The following is a 25,095-nucleotide window of genomic DNA, read 5'->3' on the forward strand; positions in this document are numbered from 1 at the left end:
CAAGGGAAAAGCAACAAAACTGTTTTACGTATACAAACAGCTAAGTACAAGATAACGTAATAAATGCTCAACATATTCACTCAGTAATGAACTTTATTAGACACAACCTTTACTGTACCACATGAACTGCTAAGAAAGCATTTTGTGATGTCGTAATGTTAAGGTCACAGATGGTTATTTAAAAATGATTGGCTTTTCTAGATGTATGAAAAACGCTTTAAAATCACTGAACGCATGTATAAACGTGGTTAAATAAAATGTTAACACATAGCATTAAATAAACAACTGTTATTCAACTGTATGCAATCAAGTATAGCTAATTTGAGCACCTTGCATAGTTCTGAAATAGAATAAAAAATAACCCACATTATAACGGCATAACATACACTTAAACTTAGCACAGAATTATAGGCGTCCCACTCAACAAGTCCAAAACAGATGTGCGCATGCTCGGTAGGACAGCACCCGCTGCTCATTGAGGACAGTAACTGCAGAACGATATAAGCTTTCACGTCCGAGTCGCCAAAAGTCTCCTGTGACACCAGAAAAAGTCGCTAGATTTGTCGCTGGAGGGGTCTGAAAACTTGCTAAATATAGCGACAAAGTCGCTAAGTTGGCAACACTGCTCTCTTAATTCTCTTGGCACCTCACACTTCTCTTGTCAGTGACAAGTTGACACTTTTTGTGGAATCTTGATCATGGAGAGAGGGGGGTGGACTCACCTGTTAATCAGATGAGCATATTAATGGGTCAAGGGTTAAACAGTCAATAAAACAAACAGTCAATAAATTACCATGGGGGCTATACTCCTTAAGTGGTACAGTACTAAAGAAAATATACTGCATTACTAATCTATACCACTACTAATGATAATAATAATAATAATAGCATGTGCATAAAATCAAATCAGCCACAAAAACATGGGGTGAAACACACTGGTGTTTGTTATTAGAATATTTAACTTATTACTTAGATTCACGGACTGGAATGAAGTCGGTTCAGCCAAATCATGAGTTTGCGACTCACCTTGTGTACTTAACAGCATCCAGTCAGAGGACTCATCAGTCAGTGGATCCGGGTTAATTGAGATTTCGGACTCATGATTCCTGATTCAGTACAAAGATTTGAATCATTAACCCGGGTGATTCAGGAACCGACCAGCTCTAGTAATTGTATGGTGCAGTGGCAGCACGGTGGCTCAGTGTGTAGCAAGAAGGTCCTGGGTTTGATTCCCAGTTAAAGTGGTCCACGTCCTTTCTGTGTGGAGTTTCTAGTGGTTCTGGTTTCACCACTTATTTTATACAGGTTTTCTCAAAACTTGTGTAGGGCGGCATGGTGACTCGGTGGGTAGCACTGTCGCCTCACAGCAAGAAGGTCCTGGGTTCGATCCCCAGGTGGGGTGGTCTAGAACTATTAATCTTCAGTAATGACGCCCTAGTTTTTAAAACATATTGCAAGTGTAGTATAAAACAATTTACCAGCGTTGGGATTTGTTCAGCCATATCAATACTTTCCCGGCGACATGAGCAGTTTGATATACAGCTCTAATTGGTTTGTTTATGGTTTATTAATTGAGCTCACTGGGAATTGCTGCTGTGCTCAGCAAATGAGGCATCTGAAAAGCAATAACTGTAAGAAAAACACTTATAGGGAGGAAACAAATTAGCCTTTACAAATTCTCCAGTGTGGCTTTAGGTTGGAATCACATGGAACTAAATTTACTTCAGATGGCGTTTTGCTCTGCTGAGATGGAAACAAACAGGCAGTCCTGTAGAGCTGTGCCATCTACTGGAACTCTGTATTTATTGCACAGTTTCCAATACAACGACCCCAGTTCCCCTGAACTGTGTTATGGTTTATTTCCTTAAATTAAAGTGAAATGTTGTATATTTACTTGTCCCAGTTGATTTATACTACATATACACTGATCAGCCATAACATTAAAACCACCTCTTTGTGTCTACACTCACTGTCCATTTTATCAGCTCCACTTACCATATAGAAGCACTTCGTAGTTCTACAATTACTGACTGTAGTCCATCTGTTTGTCTACATACCTATTTAGCCTGCTTTCATCCTGTTTTCAATGGTCAGCAGTGACACTGACATGGTGGTGGTGTGTTAGTGTGTGTTGTGCTGGTATGAGTGGATCAGACACAGCAGCGCTGCTGAAGTTCTTTAAATACCGTGTCCACTCACTGTCCACTCTATTAGACACTCCTACCTAGTTGGTCCACCTTGTAGATGTAAAGTCAGAGACGATCGCTCATCTATTGCTGCTGTTTGAGTTGGTCATCTTCTAGACCTTCATCAGTGGTCACAGAATGCTGTCTGTCTGAAGTCTCTGTGTGTGCGTCACAGACTCGAGTTTCCATCTCTAACTTGTAACACATTACCCTGACACCTGTCTAAGAAATGCATACGGAATCATTTAGCTCTTTGTGATGTCTACCAGTACGGTACAGAGGCAAAGAAAAGTTAAGTGATTTAATCATAGAAAATAAATAGCTCAGAGTTCTAACAGATCTGCACTTAATAAACTACTCTTTTTGCCAAAAAGCTAAATTGTGAAGGAAATGTCAAAGTACACTGAGCAAATAAAAAAAAAATAAAAAATTTCATTTCTTTGGGTGGCCTAATCAAAATCTGGATGTAATTTCTAAGACATCCTTGGTGAGACCTCAGAATTGCTGTTCATGAAGTATTAAGAAGTGAAGGTGAATATTTATGAATGGTTTTGCTTTTTAATGCCTTTATAAAGGTTAGAAGTTTTTATTTATTGTGTGTGATTCACTCCTAGATCTTTTTATCTGGGGAAACAAGACTTGGTGAATAAATTCCAGTTCTCTGGGTTTATTGACTCTCTCACTCTCTCTCTTTGTCTCTAGCTGCAGACGGCACTGATTCCGAGTCTGAGTGCCTTGGGCATCTTCTCTCCCGCTCTGCCGGTTCTGTCTTCAGCTGCAGGTCCTCGCGGAATCCCGACCACATACAACCCCTTACTGGTGAGCTTCCCTGCCCCAAGACTGTCCATAATCCCTCACAGGGTTATCCACCGGTCAATCAATAATAAATAATGAAAGATTTATAAGGTGTATTATATCCCTCCACAGCTTTGTTCTTGACCCCTATTCATGTCTGTGTAGGCCCCTGGCTGGTCGATAGCTCAGCAGGGATTGGAATTTGAATCTCAGCAGTGGTGGGCTAGCGCATTAGACCTCTGCACCACCAAGGACCCATTGGAGCATTCTTTTTTAGATGCTTGGGGGACGTGGTAGTCTTATGCAGTAGCCCAGAACTACTGAGCTACAAGTTCCAATCTCAGCTGTGCTATCAACCAGCTTTAAATATTTTCTGTAGTACCTCTGGCTCTGTAAACTGAATACAATTCACACAAATAAATAATAAATAATGTGACCCATTAAACATCATCCAATCAGGACAAAAATGTATGTGATTAACTGCCAGGCTATGTTTCTGCAGAAATCAGATACACTTTTGCACTAGGATTCAGGTATTTTAGCTCAGGCGACATGGGTGTAAGTTGTGGAGCTGTGTTCTTGTACAACCCCAAATCAGAAAAAGTTGGGACAGTATGAAAAAGGCAAACAGGTGATGTCAACAGCATCCAGGAAAGGCTGAGTCTTTGATGAGCAAAGATGATCAGAGGATCTCCAGTTTGTCAACAAATGTGTGAAAAAATGATTGAAATGTTTAAAAACAATATAACTCAAAGAAAGATTGGAAGGGATTTGCATATTTTTCCCTCTACAGTGCATAATATCATTAAATTATTCAAGGAATCAGAAGGAATTTCAGTGTGTAAAGGTCAAAGACGCAAGCTTAAGCTGAACGCCCGTGATCTTTGATCCCTCAGACGGCACTGCATCAAGAACCGCCACTCAACAATAGCTGATATAACCACATGGGTGAGGGATTACTTTGTCAAACCTTTGTCAAGCACTACAATACAGAGTTACATGCACAAATGCCTCTTAAAACTTTACTGTGCAAAAAAGAAGCCTTATGTTAATCATGTCCAGAAGTGGCGTCGACTTCTCTGGGCTTGGAGGCATCTAGGATGGACCATCACACAGTGGAAACGTGTATTGTGGTCAGATGAATCAGCATTCCAGGTCTTTTTTGGAAAGGACCATCCAGACTGTTATCAGCAACAAGTCCAAAAGCCAGGGTCTGTCATGGTATGGGGCTGTGTCAGTGCTTTTGGCAAAGGTCATTTACACTTCTGTAATGGCAGCATAAATGCAGAAAAATACATTGATATCGTAGAGCAACATGTGCTGCCTTCAAGACGTCGTCTTTTCCAGGGACGTCCTTGTATTTTTCAACAAGACAATGCAAAACCACATGCTGCACACATTACAAAGGCATGGCTGTGGAAGAAGAGGGTACGGGTACTGGACTGGCCTGCCTGCAGTCCTGACCTGTCCCCAATAGAGAATGTGTGGAGAATTTTGAAACGAAAAATGGGACAACGACGACCCCGTACTGTTGCACAGCTTAAGACGTGTTTGCAGGAAGAATGTGACAAAATAAAAGCTGAAACACTAAATCACTTGGTCTCCTCGGTGCCAAAACGTCTTTTAAGTGGCAACATTACAAAGTGGTAAATGCTTTACTGTCCCAACTTTTTTTGTAATGTGTTGCAGGCCTGAAATGCAGGAATGGATGTTTAGTAATAGATAAAATGAAGTTGACCAGACAAAACATGTCGCAACTTTTTCCGATTTGGGGTTGTACCTTAGCATGGACTTAATGGTTCTGTTACACTGTCAGTGTCACTGTGAAAATATAGAGAGGACTGGGATGTTAGTCATCACTGAATCACACCATGATTAGGATTTACAGGAAGAGTTACTTTAATAACGGGTAATGTTTTTACTAAGAGGCATGTATGGTCATGTCCTTGTTGTGTTTATGAATTAGCAAAAAAAACAGCTAAAAAGATTTGTTCTCTGTCACTGTGACTCATTGTGTTCTAATTCAAAGACGTGATTGTGCAATGTTGTGTACAGAGGATTCGTTTGGCAAAATTAAGACCAAGCAGTCATTTTCTGGTGCTTAGGTAGCACTGTGATAAAATACAGTAGCCCACTAATACTTTAGATATATTTATCTATGTTAGGGGTGAAGCAGATCTGGTCCAGATGTGGTCCATATACCAGACGTGGCACAATTTTTTTTCAATTTTATTTATGCATTTTCTCCCAGTTTAGCGTAGTCAGTTTGTCTTCTGCTGCTGTGGATCCCTGATTGCAGTGGAGGTGGGTATATTGCTGCTCGCGCCTCCTTCAACCCGCGTGCAGCCCTTAGTGGAACCCTTTTTCACCCTTGCATTCTGCACAGGCGTCTCTCTGTCTGCTAATCAGGATCCTTACAAAGCGTTTGAATACCCCACCCACATAGTCCGGACATCCCGCCCTAGCAGAAACGTGTCTGCTGCAGGCACTGCCAATTATGCACGCTAGATGGCACCCAGCCGACCGGTGGCAATGCCGAGTTTCGAACCGAGGAGTTTTCGAGCAGAATCTCTGTACTGGTGTGATAACGGAATATCCTGCTGCACCACCTGGAAGTCTATTTTTCCCCAATTTTTTTTAAACAAATGCCCAGTTGCCTTTCGTTCCTTTCTATGACTGCTGACTTCCTCCCGTCAACTGCTTCTTTTCACCTGCACAAGATGAGTTCATATGGGGCTCATTATCACATACGGAGAGTCACACACTGACCACCGTTAGCCTCCGTCTCTGTGCAGGCACCATCGGTCAGCCAGCAGAGGTCATAATTTCATCAGTTATCAAAAAATCCAGTCCAGTATCCTCCCTACAATCGAGCCAATCATTGTCTGTGTAGATGCCTGGCCTGCCAGTTGCAGAGCTGAGATTCGAACTCACGATTTAAAGATGTAAGCTCTGGTGGGGTAGTGTGAGAATGAAATATTTTGCAATGCTGTATAAAAGCTCATTATTTTTTGCTGGCCCCCATCTCTGACTGAGAAGGGCCGTAGACAGTCAAAGGCGCCCCTTAAACACACACACTGCCACTGTCTGCTACTTTTCACCCGATGGGGACAGGGTCTGAAATATCAAAGTATCTCGTATGGAGAGCCACGCAACACCATCCACGATCAACCACCCCTTGTGCAGGCACCTCGATCGGCCTGAAGAGGCAGCAGGGATCGACCACAGTCCCTCTCCCTACAGACACACAGCCAATTGTGTGTACATGTAGGCGCCCGGCTGGTTAATAGTGCAGCTGAGATTCAAACCATTTTGGTATTTAGCAGACGCTTTTTTCAAAGCGACTTACAGTACTGCGACAGCATACTGTCTAAGCAATTAAGGGTTAAGGGCCTTGCTCAAGGGCTCAAGAGTGACAACCTGGCAGTGGTGAAGCTTGAACCTGTGACCTTTTGATTACTAGTCCAATACCTTAACCACTAGGCTACAACGGCTACATGAATGATTTGTATGTCTGTGTCTCAGAAGACAGATATTATTATAAAGGATATTTTCCCAGTGGCGCTTGGGTGGCGCAGCATTAAGACACGTTAACCCACCGGTGCTTGTTAGTTTGAATCTCAGCTTTGTTATTGTCTGGCTGGGTGGCTACATGCAGACTTGATTGGCTAACATCTGTCGGGTGGGCTCATGCAAGTATGTCCTACACAAGAGATGGTGAATAATGGAGAGCAGTGTGTGACTCTTCGTACATGATACTGATCCCTGTGTAAAAAAGTGCAGGTAAAAAGAAAGCGGTTGGCAACTGCACACATGACGGGAGGGGGTGTGTGTTAGGTATGGTCCTCCCCAGTCTGGGTAGGGGTCTGCAGTGGGGGGAAAAAAACTATAACCAGGGTAATTACACACGACTTGGTAAGTTGGTAGAAAAGGAAAGAATGCAGTTATGTCTTCAGGGTGCCAATCTTTAAGCACTCGGAATCACTTTTAAAGATGTGTGGTATAAAGAAGTAGTGTGGTATAAAGTGGTTCTGTTGTATTATTGTTTAATACAGACTATTTGCATAGTGGTTTAAATACAGATTTAGCTATTTTATCTTTGAAAAGGGTCAAGAATGTCCCCAGTGCGTATTTACAGAAATGATTTTATATGATGTTGACTTCTATTGGTGGCTACATTAATTTTATAATTACAGAATCACACTTCTGACACCAGTTGTGTTTTGGCTGACTATATTTAATAAATGCCTCATTAAAGTTACATTTTATGTAATTTAAACTTGCTAATATAGAAGTTTTCACTAATTTGTTTCTCTCATTGGTCTGTATGTTTGTTGTTTCAGGGTCAGGCGTCAGCACTGGCCGGTTTATATGGATCTCCTCCCACTTTACCCCTCCAGCAACCAGTAAATGTGAGTGTTTTTCTTTTGCTTTACCCATCATTAGTAATAAGTTATTTCCCTGAAGTCAGCCAGGTTTGTTAGGAACGCAGAGGTAGACTGAGGTTACTTTATGAGAGAGAGAGACGTGTGGTAAAGGTGACGGAGTAGCAGGATGGAACAGGCCTGGCTGTTTCACTAGGCATCATTTCAACACTTTAGATCGACAGCTATAATTTACCTGCCAAGAAAAATAATGGGATTATAGTGTGTGTCAACACGGGAACTGCAGCAGTAAAGGGTATGGGTGTGGGAGCAGCAGGAAGCGACTATGTGTAGATGTGTGTGGGAGTGGGGTGTGTGTTTGTGTGTGTGGTTATGCTATCTCATGCTAAATGACTGTTTTAGTATTTCTGTGTGTGTTTGGTCCTACCACTGATCTTCTTTCTCGACACACACACACACACCCCTAGGTCTTTCATCTAGTTTTCTGAATTGAACATATACAGCTACTTACCATGGTGTAACAGTTTAAGACTTTAAGGAATGCTTATGCAACTAATCAAATGTACACCATTTATTACTTAATACAAATCTAGTGTTTGCACCCTTGTTTGCAGGCAAATTTAGCAATCAAGTAATGAAACTGCATTTAACCCACCTGTCATGGAGCTGGGCACAGTTACAGAATGATGTCTTTCTGCCTTGCCATTTATGGATTCATTGAACAATAATTCATATCAAGTGGAAGTGTTTCTATTTAGCATGGTTTCTTCCTCACAGAGTTGCCGGCTCCTCTGTTGGCAACCTGCTTTCTCTTGAAACTGTGATGCTAGGCTCAATCCGGTCCGATTTTCTTTAGTGCAGATGCCAGACAGAACTGCTCTGGATGAGCGAGTTGCCCCAAAGGCGATGTGACGGTCTATTTCGTACAGGATGTTCCAGTTGGTGGAGTGGTGGTCCTGCTTGTACATTGCCATCCCTGGCCTGTTCTTCTCTTTTTCCAAGAACTTGGTTGTTGTAGGCACTCTGAGTGGCTTCCATATTGTGACAAATGGTTTTCAGGTCTGCTCTATCCCTTGTCTGTCCACTTTCTCTGAACCCCCCAGACTTGTCTTGCAGAAAAGTGCTTGATTTAGGGCACAAATGAGACAAAAGTTGAATTTTTTGTCAGCAAAGATTGTACCAACAGTGATTAAACAATGAATAGTCAATAATAATGATTAATCCTCAATAATGGTTAATAGGGACTACTTTGCTGCTCAGTTTGAATCATTGTTTTGATTTTGTGCGTGTGTATGTGTGTGCAGGTTCCAGAGCAGGAGGTGGTGTATCTCTTTATCCCCACTCAAGCAGTTGGTGCTCTAATAGGAAAGAAAGGGCAGCACATCAAGGAACTGGCACGCTTTGCTGGAGCTTCTATAAAAGTAACATTTCATTTATCTGTCCACATATTTTATCATCCACCCATGTATTCATCTATTCACCTATCCATCTATCCATTCATCCATCCATTCATTCGCTATTAATCCATCTATCCATTCATTCATTTCACAAATTACTGACTGAATTAGTTCTACAATTACTGACTGCAGTCCCATCTATTTTTCTACATACTTTGTTAGCCCCCTTTCCTGCTGTTCTTTAATGGTCAGGACACTTTAATCCCAGGACCACTACAGAGCAGGTATTATTTGGGTGGTGGATCATTCTCAGCACTGCAGTGACACTGACATGGTGGTGGTGTGTTAGTGTGTGTTGTGCTGGTATGAGTGGATCAGACACAACAGTGCTGATAGAGTTTTTAAACACTGTGTCCACTCACTGTCCCTGTTGCGGGACTGAGAATAGTCCACCAACCAAAAATATATCCAGCCAACAACGCACCATGGGCAGCATCCTGTGACCACTGATGAAGGTCTAGAAGATGACCAACTCAAACAGCAGCAATAGATGAGCGATCGTCTCTGACTTTATCAGTGTAGGTAGGTAGGTAGGTAGGTAGGTAGGTAGGTAGGTAGGTACGTAGGTAGACCAAGAAATATAAACATACAAATTTACTAAATTATACAACCACTACAGCTGGCTCACAACCTAAACAAGACCAAATAAAGTGTGAATGGATCTCTGAGATAAAAGGCATTAGGGAAGGACAGACAATATAAGTCTTGTAATTGGTTAGCATGCATTAGATAGATAATGAAAATGATTCATACTTTGTGCTGCAAATTGTGTTCCTTTAATATCAACAGAAATTAAAATGAGAAAAACAAGGATTTACATTTCCTGAGGCTTCCAGACTGAAAGTAATTTAATAGCTCACTGATGAGGAATCCTTATAATGCTAGTTTGATATTCTGATACACTGGTTATTTTTATCCTATCAAGCTATTAAAAGCTGTAGAATCATTTTCTACAACTGTACAAGCAAAGCCTCTGTCTGTAAATGTCCCAGGGCTGGATTTATTGGCTAATGAACATGTACTTTAGGGGTAATTAAACAGAAAATAATACTGTTAATGATCTGTTCAGAATTATTCGAAGGATTGTTTTTGCACTGACTTTGTCTTCCACTATCAACAGTAGCAAAACAGACTGATTCATCTGTTTACTTTATCTGTTCATCTATTAATCAGTAAATCTATTGATCTCTCTATTGCTATCTATTACTAAATAAATCCACCTATTTTTAATTTAGTGTGTTTAAATAAAAAAGTGTGGTTTTAAATACACAATTATGATCAGTTTTTACCAAGCTCACAGACACCATCAGTCAGCCAGCAGAGGTCGTAATTGCATCAGTTATGAGTAGGGATGTAACGATGCACCACAAGACAGTTAAAATCAATTCACATGTGTAACGATTCAAATCTCTTTACATGTAAAATTAATCGATATTCACTTTAAACAGCAGAGGGCACTGGCGCTATTCACCTCGCCTGGTTGACGTCACTACAGGGTTGCCAGGTTCAGAATTTTCCAGCCAGATTTATTTATGTGAGGATACGTTCTTTATTGTATTTTTCATTTATTTATTTAATGTGGGATTTATTTCATTTGTTTTTTTATCGTGAACCCAGTATCGTGACTCGCATCGCATCGTGGGTAGAGTGTATCGTTACATACCTAGTTATGAGGAATCCCCACCGGCATCCAACCCAAAAGACTAGCCAATCATGTGTAGTCTGTGTAGGCGCCCAGCCTGCAGGTAGCAGAGCTGAGATTTGAACTGAAATTTGAATAGAAGCTATGGTGTGCTAACTTGTTTTTTACTGCGCCATTTTTAAAGACTGTTTGAACTTATTGGCACTAATAGATTATTTTTTAATGTGATTACAGATTGCTTCATCAGACAGCCCGGATGCTCCTGAAAGGATGGTCATCATCACTGGCCCCCCTGAAGCCCAGTTTAAGGTCAGTCACATGACTATACTATACTATACTATACTATACTATACTATACTATACTATACTATACACTATCTACTGCAGATCAGATACTTTCACAAAATGGTCATGTAGAACAAGCATGTTTACCAGACATTTGTTACTTAAAGAAAGCACTAAGCCTGGATGTCCGTCATCAGCTCACAAATTAAATAGTTGTCTTTTATTATTAAAAATATAATGTTGTTTTATATTTAGTACAGATATAAATTGATCTAAAGAACCTGTTCAGTAGTAAGGTAGCGCTGTTGCCTCACAGCATGAAGGGCCTGGGTTCACTTCCCTGGCCAGCTGTCCAGGGTTTATTCTGTGTGGAGTTTGCATGTTCTCCACCAGGTGCTCCAGTTTCCTCCCTCAAGTCCAAAGATATGCATTCAGTTTAATTGGAGATACTAAAATTGCCCCAAGTGTGTATGTGTGTGTGCCCTGTAATGGACTGGTGACCTGTCCAGGGTGCTTCCTGCCTTTTGTCCAAGGATCAGACCCACCACAATTCCTGACCAGGATAAAGCAGTGGTAAAACAGCCAATAAATGAATGAATGAAATTGTTGGTGTATTGTTTTCAGGTTTTTTAAGCTGCGGGTACTGAGGATAGACAAGACAGGACTAATTTAAAGCCTAAGCTAAGCTAAATCGTACATGCTAACACAAAAGCTAACAAAACAAGAACTAGACATTAGTCACTGAACAAGGCTTTAGACTAGAAACATAAACCAGAATACCAACATAAACACCAAACCCTCAAATCAAGAACAAGATAAGTCTTAAACAAGGTAACCAGTCAAAGCCATGACTAACCACACAAGCCAAAATAGCCTCTGCTGAATGATCCACAGCTGCTCCTTTATATGCCATGAGCATATTACCTGAAACGAGGTGCAGCTGTGGATTAACTACTGACCAATCATAATAAGGAGGCATTGGCTTGACACCATTGACAACAAAGCCTCCTCCACCATGTGCTCACAGGGGTGAGGGGGTGTGGCACCTACATAATAAACAAGCTCTGGAAGCACAGAGGGGCTGAAAGAACTACACTTTGGTCTGCATGGGCAGCCCACATGCCTGCACAGTCAATTTCTGAATGTAAAGATTTCTGAATACGAAACTTGATTATTTATGTTACTGTTTTATATATGGCTCAACTTTTTTCAGTTATTTAAAAAAATAACATTTTTGTGTGTGTGTTGCAGGCCCAGGGTCGTATATACAGGAAGCTGAAGGAGGAGAACTTTTTTACAGCTAAGGAAGAAGTAAAGCTGGAGACTCATATCAAAGTCCCTGCTGCTGCAGCTGGCCGAGTTATAGGCAAGGGTGGTAAAACGGTACGAACAAAGGTTTTGGTTTTTTTTTGTTAGCACATGCTGTCACAATATCAACTGGGATACACTTAACCTAACGTTACTGTGGTTTGCTGCAGGTAAATGAACTGCAGAATCTCACCAGTGCTGAGGTCATTGTTCCACGGGACCAAACACCCGACGAGAATGATGAGGTGTTTGTGAAGATCATCGGCCACTTTTTTGCCAGTCAGGTCAGTGCACCTCTTTAACTGTGAGTATACAATCAATACATTTGAAATCAAATGTTTCAATACGGCCGCTCAGGTGGCGCAGCGGTAAAACACACTAGCACACCAGAGCTGGGATTTTGAATACATCGGATCGTGGCTGTTGTTCAGGGTGGGATGAGCCGGACCAGGGTTCCTCATAAATGGTGCAATTACAACCCCAAATCAGAAAGAGTTGGGACAGTATGGAAAATGCAAATAAAATAAAAACACAGGTTTTTTTATTGCAGACAGTTTAAACCCAAGATATTTCATGTTTTGTCTGGTCAACTTCATTTCATTTATTAATAAACAATCATTCCTGCATTTCAGGCCTGCAACACATTCCAAAAAAGTTGGGATGGGGGCAATTTGGGGCTAGTAATGAGATGAAAAAACTAAATAATGAAGCGATTTTAAACAGGTGATTGTAATCATGGTTTGGTACAAAAGCAGCATCCAGGAAAGGCTGAGTCTTTGATGAGCGAAGATGGCCAGATGATTTTCAAAACAATGTATCTCAGAGAAGGATTGGAAGGGATTTGCATATTTCTCCCTCTACAGTGCATAATATCATTAAACCATTCAAGGAATCAGGAGGAATTTCAGTGCGTAAAGGCCAAGGGGGCAAGCTTAAGCTGAATGCCCGTGATCTTCAATCCCTCCAACGGCACTGCATCAAGAACCACCACTGATATAACCACATGGGTGAGGGATTACTTTGGCAAACCTTTGTCAAGCACTACAATACAGAGTTACATGCACAAATGCCACTTAAAACTTTACTGTGCAAAAAAGGAGCCTTATGTTAACCATGTCCAGAAGCGGCGTCAACTTCTCTGGGCTTGGAGGCATCTAGGATGGACCATCACACAGGGGAAACATGTATTCTGGTCAGATGAATCAGCATTCCAGGTCTTTTTTGGAAAAGGAGGAAAAGGACCATCCAGACTGTTATCAGCAACAAGTCCTAAAGCCAGGTTCTGTCATGGTATGGGGGTGTGTCAGTGCCCTTGGCAAAGGTCATTTACACTTCTGTGATGGCAGCATTAATGCAGAAAAGTACATTGAGATCTTAGAGCAACATATGCTGCCTTCAAGGTGTCATCTTTTCCAGGGACGTTCATGCATTTTTCAACAAGACAATGCAAAACCACATGCTGCACACATTACAAAGGCATGGCTGTGGAAGAAGAGGGTACGGATACTGGACTGATCTGTCTGCAGTCCTGACCTGTCCCCAATAGAGAATGTGTGGAGAGTTTTGAAATGAAAAATGCAACAACAACGACTGAAACACTAAATCACTTGGTATTTTTGATGCCAAAACGTCTTTTAAGTGTGGTGAAAAGAAATGGAAACATTACAAAGTGGTAAATGCTTTACTGTCCCAACTTTTTTTGGAATGTGCTGCAGACCTGAAATGCAGGAATGGATGTTTATTAATAAATTAAATGAAGTTGAGCAAATAAAACATGAAATATCTCAGGTTCAGCCTGTCTGCAATAAAATTTAATTCAAAGTTAATGTAAGAAACTCTGTGTTTATTTATTATATAATAAAGCTTTTTCTAATTTGGGGTTGTCCATGTGAATATAACATGAGAGTATAGAGTGAGTTCTGTGTTGCTAAATTTCTCTTGCATTTGTTTTTGACTGACAGACTGCACAGCGGAAGATCAGGGAAATCATTCAACAAGTCAAACAGCAGCAGCAGAAGAACCAGCAGGGGTCGTCGACGTCGTCGCAGAACACCAAGTGACCGGCGGAGGGCGTCATCAAGCAGCAGCCTATGAATGTAGCTCGTCCGAGCGCAGACCAAAAGGGCGCGACAGAACGAAAAACTGCGGGTACGTGAAGAACAAGCGGCAAGATTGAAACCAAAGAACTTTCTAAAACGTGGCAGAGCCTTACTGAGAATCCACGAGTGCTCTGAACTCGACGTATGAACGAGTTAACGCGACGGCGGCCGTCTGACGCTAAAAGACGTCGAGATGCCGTCTAACGGTACCACTGGGGTTGGATCTGTTCTCTAAGAAGCACACCTTATTACATAAACAGAAGTCATGCTGCCTGTGAGACAATCTTACCAGCAAGCATCAAGGGGTTTTTTTTGACGGGCGGCCGTAAGCACACTCAGGCCGAGCGTGAGCACACTGTGTAAATGTAGCCTGAGTAGAGTTTAACAAAACGAGCAGGAGATGCAGAGAGCATTTTAAAATAAGTAGCTCTTTCTAACGGTGGTAATTAGAAGACTTAGAATAATGTGCTTTGTATCACGTCGTCTGTAGCCTTAGTTTTAGTTTTTAAAAAGTCAACTTAAGAATCTTAGGGCAGCACTTTTTTAGTATTCAAGTATTCAAATGGTTAGCAAGTTCAGTTTTGCCCAAATCAGTACAGATTTCTCACCTGGTCAAGGATTATAGCACTTATTACTAGGGCTGGATGATACAGCAAAAATTATATTGTTTTTTAAACTATAACTTAAGTTTTTTAACTTATAACTTAACTCCAAGGTACAATATCAGAAAAGTCATGTGTATACATAAGGTGTACACATTGTTTTTTACATCTTAGACATAACCCTGAACCCTAAACCGGTTATTTAACATACAGAAAGGGCACGGTGGCTAAGTGGGTAGCACTGTCACTTCATAGCAAGGGTTTGATCCCCAGGTGGGTCCTTTCTGTCCAGTCCAGGTCCTTTCTGTGTAAGTTTACTCCGGGGACTCTGGTTTCCTCCCACAGTCCAAAGACATGCAGTGAGGTGAACTGGAGACACAAAATTGTCCATGATTGTGTTCGATATAACCTTGTGAACTGATGAATCTTGTGTAATGAGTAACTACCGTTCTTGTCATGAATGTGACCAAAGTGTAAAACATGACTAAAATCCTAATAAACAAACAAACAAACAAACATACAGAAAGTCTGGACGCAATGCAAATTTCAGTCAATTTTAGGGTGACACAATCACCAGATGACACAAAAACCCATGTGGACACTGAGTGGATCTTCTTACCTCCATATTAACAGTGACTAGAAGTGAGGATCAACTTAGCCTTACCAGTATTAAGTCTTATTTTAAAACCAGTTTCTAGACTTATTTTAATAGGCTACACATTTTACACGCTTCTGCTCCCAAGTGGTACAGCAGGATATTCCACTAGCACACCAAAGTTAGAGTCTTAGCTCTGCTCCCGGTTGGCTGGGCACGCCCTAGCAGCAGACAGTATTGGCCACTAGAGTATGCTGGGTGTGAAAAGACTGTACTAAAAAGGGGTGGGGTCTTAAAGGCACCATGGTTAGTAGTCTGTACAGAGGGGGCGGCACGGTGGCTAAGTGGGTAGCACTGTCGCCTCACAGCAAGAAGGTCCTTGGGTTCGATCCCCAGGTGGGGCGGTCCGGTTCCTTTCTGTGTGGAGTTTGCATGTTCTCCCTGTGTCTGCGTGGGTTTCCTCCGGGTGCTCCGGTTTCCTCCCACAGTCCAAAGACATGCAGTGAGGTGAAATCATCCATGACTGTGTTCGATATAACCTTGTGAACTGATGAATGTTCTTTAATGAGTAACTCCCGTTCCTGTCATGAATGTAACCAAAAGTGTAAAACATAACTGTACAGAGGTGGAGGAACGCCGGGGTCGGTCTGTGACTCTCCGTGTGCGGAACTAGCCTCACACGAGCATAGGTGAATAAGATAGGGTCGGTGGACTGCGCACGCATTGGAGGGAGCATGTGTCAGCCAAATATACCCTCCTTGGACACGATCGGAGTCTCCAGCAGTGGACGACGAATTGGCTATGCTAGAAATTGGGAGAAAATACATGCTTCTCCTGAGTAAAATTTGATTGATTTGTTTTTATTTGATTCCTTTAATGGTTCACATTTATCCCCTTTTAATAAAAAGTGATCTTACACTCATGTAATATCTCTTCACGCTCCAGCTCTTCAAATAAAAACATCAAAGCTTTAACATCAATACATTTAGCAAGGAAAGCTGGATTGAAGCACAGAGGAATTTCTCTGCAGCAGGCTTTAACTCTGCCATGCAGTGTAGATTCATTATTTTTTTCCCCCAATTTTCTCCCATAATCTAGTCGTATCCAATTACCCTGATTGCATTACGCTTCACCTCTATCGATACAACCCTCCACTGCTTACTGAGGAGCTTCACAACTGACACACGCATTGTTCCCCAACCCTGAGCGGCTGTAGATTAATTTTAACTTACAGTTCACAACAAGACTCGTTTTACATCTCACAAGTGGGTCAACTTTAAATACTTGACCCACTGGTTTAAACACAAATTATACACCAGTGCTGACATTCGAATGTTAATAAGTATGTTTATATGGACAATAATTGGCTTGCCGGGATAGGTAGGGCCATAACTGCTGCAATGATGACCTCTGCTGGCTGGTTTGTGACTCAGTGCGTGTTACGGGTCTCCATATAAACCCACCTGGTGCAGGTGAAAAGAAGCAGTTTGCTACTGCACACATGTCGGAGTGGGTGTGTGTTAGTTACTGTATAGCCCACCTTGGTCAGCAGTGAAGGTCTGTGGCAGTAAAGGTGGATCCAACTAGATTGGGAGAAGATTTGTGGGGAAAATGCTTTAAAAATTAACAAGTGCTTGTTAGCACTCTGCCACCAACACTACTTGGAGCTGTGGAGCCATTAAATATATAATATTAAATGAATATTATAATCTGAATGCTCTTTGAGATGTAAGAAAATGGACTCACTCACTGTCTTAACCGCTTAACCAATTAGGGTTGCAGGGGGGTTGAAGCCTATCTCAGCTTTTCAATGGGCGCAAGGCACACAATAACACCCTGGACGGGGCGCCAGTCCATCGCAGGACAGACACACACACACTCACTCACCTATAGGGCAATTCAGTGTCTCCAATTTACTTGACTACATGTTTTTTGACTGTGGGAGGAAACCGGCGCTCCCGCAGGAACATGCAAACTCCACACAGAAAGGACCCGGGCCACCCCGCCTGGGGATCGAACCCAGGACCTTCTTGCTGTGAGGCGACAGTGCTACCCTCTAAGCCACTGTGCCACCAAGGAAAATGGACGATTCACTTCCCTGAAATGTCTAAAATAATTGGACTGGTACAAACATTATACCAAGACTTTTACCTCTAAAGAGAGAAGTGTTTATTGACATAAATATATCGCAATATTAATATATTGTTGTATCACCCAGACCTGGTCGTTAGTTAATCAGGTATTTTCTCTGAAGTCGGCTTATTTGTTATAGATTTTTTAACTGTAGTTTGATCTCAGTAGGTTCAGATTATTAGCCTGTGTGCCAATTTATTATTTTGACCCCTTTGCAGTTTCTGAGTGTTCTCCCTAAACTTGAGTGGACCCCTTTTTTAAGTTTCTTTTTACCCCATTTGTTTAGCTAATTAGACCAAAATAAAATTATATCAATCTCCACCAAATTTCTAAAGAAAAGCAGCTTGATATGACGATGATTTAATCTCCTGTCAGTCTGGATTGTCTTATTATGGTAAAGCCGAATTGTTTGGCGTTACTGATCCGACTTTTGTACATAGATTCAACACAAGCACTTGAAATGTAAAAAAAAGTAAACAGCAAAGGTCTGGTATAGTGCAAGTGCAATAATTAGGCTGCCTACAGGCTGCGTTTAGGACACTTAATCACATCCTAAATAGGCGGACTGACATTTACGAATGTATACCGTGTTTCCAACTGCCTTCTGCCACTGACGCTGTGCCACACAGCTCGCATCATTGTAATCCCACCAGTGTCTGTTCTGTCTTTTATACTCCATCTGTGGCATTCTGATTTTCATCTGATTGTTTTTTCCATCACGTTGTAGTGGAAATGAGTCAGTACATGCACAAAGTACCGTACATTTAACTTCTACATGATCCTGTTCATTTATAATATACATAATTGTAAAGTATTTATCACATGATGATAGAACGGTGGTACTTTGTTTAATTGCCAGCTCATTGTCCCTACATAATCGGTGTCCTATTTAAGGCTTTAAAGAGGATGACTAGTATTAAAGATACACTATCTGGCCAAAAGTATTTGGACACCTAATCATGAGCTTGTTGGGCGTCCCATTTCAAAAACAAATGGTGTTAAAATAAAGTGACCTCTACGTGATCTTTTTACAATAGCCATAACAACAGCCTTCTCTTCTAAGTAAGTCTTCTCACAAGACTGTGTGCCCTTTCAGTCAAAAGAGCATTTGTATGGCTGTACATTGATGTTGGTCAAGAAAGCCTCGATTAATGTTCCAGTTCATTCCAAAGCTGTTCAGTAGGGTTGAGATCAGAGATCTGTGCAGGACGCTGGAGTTTCTTTAAACCAAGATTTTCTTCATGTCTTTATAGAGCTCGCTCAGTGCACAGGGACATCAATGCTGGAACAATAGGGTCTTTCCTAAACTGTTGCTGTAAAGCTGAAAGTATATAATTTCCTTTATATGATTGATTTATTACTATTATCACCTGTTAGCAATTGTGACTAAAACACATGAACTTGTTAATCAGAAAGAATGTCCCAATACTTTTGTCCATATAGTGTAGTAGCTTGCATGTAAAAATTTCTACAAAATTGATATACCAATAGGGTCTGAAGATAGTTAAGTCTGCAGCCAAGCTTTTCTATTTTTACTGGGTTTTTTTTAAATCTTTCATCCTGTCGTTCTTTTATTCTTTGAAAACCGTCTTTATTCTTTAAGTATACATACAGTGGGGGCCAACAGTCTAAGACCACTAGTAAAATGCTTCTAATCAGTCTAATAAGTTTATTCAATAATTTTCAAAACAATTTGATCAAAAAGTTTGTTTTAAAAATTTGATTCCAAATCTTTAAAAAATTTACATGATTCTCAATTTTTCAGTCTTTGGCACAAAAAAATTACTAAATACAGTAAATAATTAATAATACAAATTAAGGAAGTATCCTCACATGAATACATTTGGCTGGAAAATCCCGTACAACTCTGTGTAGTGATGTCAACCAGGTGAGGTGAATAGCGCCAGTGCCCTTTGTGAATATCAATTAATTTAACATGAATTACCGATTTGAATCGTTACACATGTGCACCGATTTTTAACTGCCTTGTGGTGCATCGTTACATCCCTACTTTATACTAATTAGTACCGTGACAGTGGGAATCATGGCATCATAGTTGAGTAAATGTGACAAAAGTCCAAAAGTTTTTCTAAACAATGAGGGTTTTTTTTCCAGCATCAAATCATGGCTAAAGTCAGAATGTGCTGAATAAAGGGCAATCGAATACAAACAGCAAAACTGTAAAAAATATAAAAGAAATCAAAACGTTTAAAATAAGGCTGCGTAGGTGAGGACAAGGACAAGAACCTAAACCACTTTTCAGGTAAGTAAACAAGGCATAAAAAATTTTTAAGTCCTATTTGCTGATTCACTGATGAATTTAAATTGGAGATTCAGGGTAGTAACAGAGTTTATGTAAGCAAAAGCAGTGTAGTGGGAACATTCAGGTCTGGTTTGTATTTTTGGAAAAAAAAAAAATTCATACTGCGACATGATAAAAACGCACCTTAAATCTTTGTATCTAATACTTGAAAATCAAAGAGAATTAAGAAGTTCTAAGCATTGAAAGCATTGAGTAACATCAAAAGATGCTCTATGTAATGTTGTTTAATTGTGCAGGGATAACATGGAGCATAGTATTTTACACAAATTCGTGGAGTTTGTGTCAGCTTGCACACATAAAAAAACATACAATTATATCATTATATTGAAATCAAGAAAAATGGGAATATTTGTACTAGGTTCTTAGACATTTGCCCTCCTGTGTGTGGGCCATGTTTTGTCAGTTCTGTTTGGTATTTATACATTCCTTCTCTTCTTTTCTTCTCTCCTTCAGATTTTTTTTAATGATTTAGGTTTGTGCTTATAATTTTTATGCCCTGGAATATAGATACATTGAGGAACGAACCCTACAAATAATGAAGCAATTGTGGCTTGTTTCTATGATGTATGTATGTGTCACATTTTTAAAAAGCAAATTTGTGTGATAAATGCTGCCCATTTCTAATATTAATAATAATTTGTAACAATTTTAATGATGCTGACGTGAAAAACATATTGTTAAACCTTTGAAGTAATGTGTGTAATTGACAATGAGAAGGTGATGGATACGCAGTTGTGTGACATATCACTACATTGCTTAGGTGCTGCTCAGTGCCAGTAGCACAAAACTGCAGTACCTAACTGTTATAGAGTAAACATTCTTGAAGCAAAGCTAATTAATTATATGTTTCCACATGCAGGATAAAAAGCTTACGTTACACAAACCAGTTCAAAAATAACCTTCTACCTCAAGCACAGGGTACCTCAGTCCAATGTTTAAATTTCTTTCTACGTATTTTATATACCTTGTAAAGCTCTTGCGATCAGTTTTTTAATTTTCTTATTAAAACGAAGAAAACAATTATTATAGAAGCTGTATAGCACCAGGCATGGGTGTCTCACGTCTGAAACTGTGCTGTGTGCATTACTGGATCTTAAAGACTTTTGTGCTGAGGTTAATATAACTAATCCGAGTGCATAGAACTACCTGCAGAGTTATTAACATCCGTACGGTTTTATTAGGTTAGATTTATCCCAACGTGGTTTTGTTTGATATTTAAAGTTAAATCTTTAAATATGTGACATGCTGTTAGTCAGTAGAAAAAAGACTAAATATAATTGAGAAAACTAGAAGGATTGCTATGTATAATTCAAGTCTGGTTTTGCAGTGTAAATTAGTTTATCATTCTAAAAGTGCGCAGTATATTGAGATTAAAAAAGTTTGCTTATTTACACATTGATCCAAATAGCCGCTTCGCAGTTCTATTGGTTCCCACATAAACAAATAGAAGACAACCGCCCAACTGTCATTGTTAAGTGGTTCTTCTTCTTTTGGTGTTTTTCTTTTCGGTTTTCTTTATTTCACGTTGTTTGCATCTGTACTGTGAATGGTCTGACATTTGGATAAGTTCAGTCCAGTAAATGCACGGTGCTTATTAACACAGATTTTAGAGCAGACACAATCTTTTACTAACCATTTAAAGTTTTATTCTTTGCTTTTTTTGGGGTAAACCTCACAGTTTACCAGCTTGGACATGAGCAATAAAGAAACACATTAAAACAACTTCTAAACTATTTTGTAGTTGTGTATTTTTTTGTGTGTGTAAAAATTAAATGTTACTAAAGTAGACAGGTCGACAGTCCAGCACAGGGCAAACACACTCACACACACATACACATACCTGGTACACATACATTTTGGCTGTGTGTTTCAGGTCATTGTCATGTTGGAAGGTAAACCTTTGGCCTAGTCTGAGGTCCAGAGCGCTCTGGAGCAGGTTTTCTTCAAGGATCTCGGTGTACTTAGCTGCATTCATCTTTCCTTCTATCAGGACTAGTCGCCCCGGTCCCGCTGCTGAAAAACATCCCCACATCATGATGCTGCCACCAACATGCTTCACTAGGGATGGCATTAGCTAGCCAGGTGATAAGCGGTGCCTGGTTTCCTCCAGACGAGATGCGGTTTTATCAGAGCTGGTTTCAGAGTCCTCAAGGTGCCTTTTGGCAGACCCCAAGCGGCTGTCATGTGCCTTTTACTAAGGAGTGGCTTCCGTCTGGCCATTCTACCATAAAGGTGTGATTTGTGGAGTGCTCCCTGGATGGTTGATCTTCTGATAGGTTCTCCTATCTCCACAAGGATACGCTGGAGCTCTGTCAGAGTGACCCTCGGGTTCCTGCTCACCTCCCTGGCCAAGGCCCATCTTCCCCAATCATTCAGTTTGGCCGGGCGGCCAGGTCTAGGTAGATTTTTCCAAACTTTCCAAACTTCTTCCATTTATAAATGATGGTGGCCACTGTGCTCTTTGGGACCTGTAAAGTTGCAGCAATTTTCTATACCCTTCTCCAAATCTATGCCTTGACACAATCCTGTTGTGATAATTCCTTTGACCCCATGGCTTGGAGTTTGCTCTGATATGCACTGTCAACTGTGGAACCTTATATAGGCAGGTGTTGGCAATCCCCAATCATGTCCAATCAGTTGAATTTACTACAGGTGGACTCCAATTAAATTGTAGAAACATCTCAAGCAGTATCAGTGAAAACAAAATGCACCTCAGCTCACTTTTGGGTGTCATATCAAAGCATGTGCACACTTGTGTACATATGATATTTTACATTTTGAACACTTTGTCATTGTGGCTATTTTGTGTAGAATCTTGTGGTAAAATAAAAACTCAATCTATTATATAATGAGTCTGTATATATATATATATATATATATATATATATATATTATGTAGGTTATACTTAATATGGGTTATGTTTAAGGTTATGTTTAAGCAACAAATCCCTTTGAGTAAGAGAAAGTTTACATAAGTAATGAGGTGAAAGTAGTATGTCTTAAACATTACTGGACTAAAAAAAGATGGTGTGAAACTATTGCATATGTAAAGAAAAATAATAAGAAGAAAAAGAAGATATACTTTATTTGTCATATATACATTTACAGATGTACAGTACAATGAAATTCTTTCTTCGCATATCCCAGCTTGTTTGGAAGCTGGGGTCAGAGCGCAGGGTCAGCCATCGTACGGCGCCCCTGGAGCAGATAGGGTTAAGGGCCTTGCTCAAGGACCCAACAGTGGCTGCACAGCAGAGCCTGGATTTGAACTGCCAATCTTCCGGTTGATAGCCCAAAGCTTTATCAACTAGGCTACCACTTTACCCAATATAACTAGTAGATTTACTTTTTAGTTGCTTAAACTGTGCTCGAGTAAAAAATGACTGCTATGTTATAATGCTATTTAAGTTTTGAAATTTAATTATTGTCATGTCGCATAAACACCACTGAAGAAAAACAATTACATAATATAAACAAGAACCACCAATTAAAATACATACATGTACAGATTATTTGAAAAAAAAAAAAAATACATTTTACATTACATATAGTGCATTACTTGCCACCAGTTTAAAATAACATAAAAACTAATAGTTTTTTATATTATTGCCCATCTTTTCCTAGTACTCAACCATTCAAACTAACAAAAATCTTCTTTAAAAATGCAACCTAGTATTCTGAGACCTGTTTAAAACAGTAAAACTTTTATACCTGCTTTTTATTATGCACTGTAAGGACATAACACTTATCAAAGAAAAGTGTGAACTTCTATAAGTTAAAGACATTTAAACATGTTAACACAATGTGTTTACATTTAATGCAGCCGGTTATATATTGCATTACATTTACAGCAGACTAAATATAGCAGACACTTTTATCCAAAGCACCTGTGGCAACTTGGCAGTGGTGGAGATTAAACCAGAAACCTTCTGATCACTAGTCATGTACTTAAACCACTGAACCATTACTGCAATGTACCCAGAAAAGTGCAACAAAAATAGCATTTATTAAGACACATTTGTTTATTAATTGTAGTTGTATTTAAAGCATTTACATGTGAGCCAGAATACAGTCCAGTCAGTGTTGGACAGTCATAAGCACACACCCTTAAGTGCTGGTTTATTTTGGCCTTAAAGCAAAAACACTTTTACTAAAGGAACTGATACATTTACATTTGTAATAATGTAAATACATTTACATTTACAATAATGTATGGGAATATTTAAATACAGTTCTGTATTTAAATATTCCCATACATTATTATTTTCAGTTTTTTTGTAGCTGCTTTTGTAATTTTATTGCTTTTTTCTTACCAAAAATAATATGTTCAATTCTTTTACCTTATCAGAATAATATAAACAATAACAGAGAATGTGTCTAAATACTAGACAAAATTCTGATATTTTCTATTGAAATAAATAGCTGTTTTTTTGTATTTTAAAAGCAGCAACATATGATAAAAGATATAAGACAACTGCTTTTAAAGAAATAAAATGAGTAAACATTATTTTTACAGAACCTGAGACAGTTTTCAAACCCACCTTCTGCATTGCCGCATAAGACTTCAGGGTATAAGAAGGGCAAAAGCAAACATAAACCACAGAGACATAAATGCATGCAAAAATAATCATTAAAAAACAACCTGTACACTTCACAATTAGAATTCTAAAAATAAAGCATCAGCTCAAGCTGATCTGTGACATTTTCAATATCACACTGAAGTGTTTAAGACATCACAATATTCCTATTCGGCACAAGTAAAAAAAAAAAAGATAACATTTTCCTTATTACAATCAGTACATCAGCATTTCACCAGGACCGGGTTTAATCCCTTATGCACTCATCACACCTACACTTTCTGTCTTTATATTTTGCTAAAGAAAACATGGGACTGCACAGGGGAGTTTCCTGCTTCAACATGCATGAATCAGATTTTTAAATAGTTGTATTATTTACATTAAAAGCATTTATTATTTATTATATATTGGTGTGTTTACTTGTGGCTTACATGACGGTCAGTTCAGCATAAAGTAATTTTCCTTTTAATATGTTGAATTCTGTACCACAGTGCTTCATCAGTAAAGCAAGAGACATGATTTGATGAAATATTAATTTATGTTCCACCTAAATGATAGCTATCTAGCTAATGAAGACTGAAAGACCTATCTAGAATGTGTTGGAGTATTAGCGTGTTAAAGCTTACTTATTAACCTGTGGACTGTTGCTTTGCAATCTGAAGCTGATGTTATTTGTATTTGGCACAGTTTTTTTATGTTTGTACTGGT

At 39.6% G+C, this 25,095-nt stretch overlaps 1 protein-coding gene across 1 annotated transcript in view; it reads left to right on the plus strand.

Annotated features, from left to right (window-relative positions):
* Positions 1-15,270, plus strand: part of igf2bp2b (insulin-like growth factor 2 mRNA binding protein 2b) — a 92,876-nt gene extending 77,606 nt beyond the window's left edge. The window contains exons 10-16 of the mRNA XM_063009423.1: positions 2,889-3,005; positions 7,325-7,393; positions 8,671-8,787; positions 10,700-10,774; positions 12,002-12,133; positions 12,229-12,342; positions 14,020-15,270. Coding sequence (XP_062865493.1) covers positions 2,889-3,005; positions 7,325-7,393; positions 8,671-8,787; positions 10,700-10,774; positions 12,002-12,133; positions 12,229-12,342; positions 14,020-14,118 — 723 coding nt within the window. The 3' untranslated portion in view covers positions 14,119-15,270. The remainder of the gene's footprint in view (positions 1-2,888; positions 3,006-7,324; positions 7,394-8,670; positions 8,788-10,699; positions 10,775-12,001; positions 12,134-12,228; positions 12,343-14,019) is intronic.
* The last annotated feature ends 9,825 nt before the right edge of the window (positions 15,271-25,095 follow it).

Source organism: Trichomycterus rosablanca, chromosome 15 (assembly GCF_030014385.1).
Source record: "Trichomycterus rosablanca isolate fTriRos1 chromosome 15, fTriRos1.hap1, whole genome shotgun sequence".
In the NCBI taxonomy this organism is placed as follows: domain Eukaryota; kingdom Metazoa; phylum Chordata; class Actinopteri; order Siluriformes; family Trichomycteridae; genus Trichomycterus; species Trichomycterus rosablanca.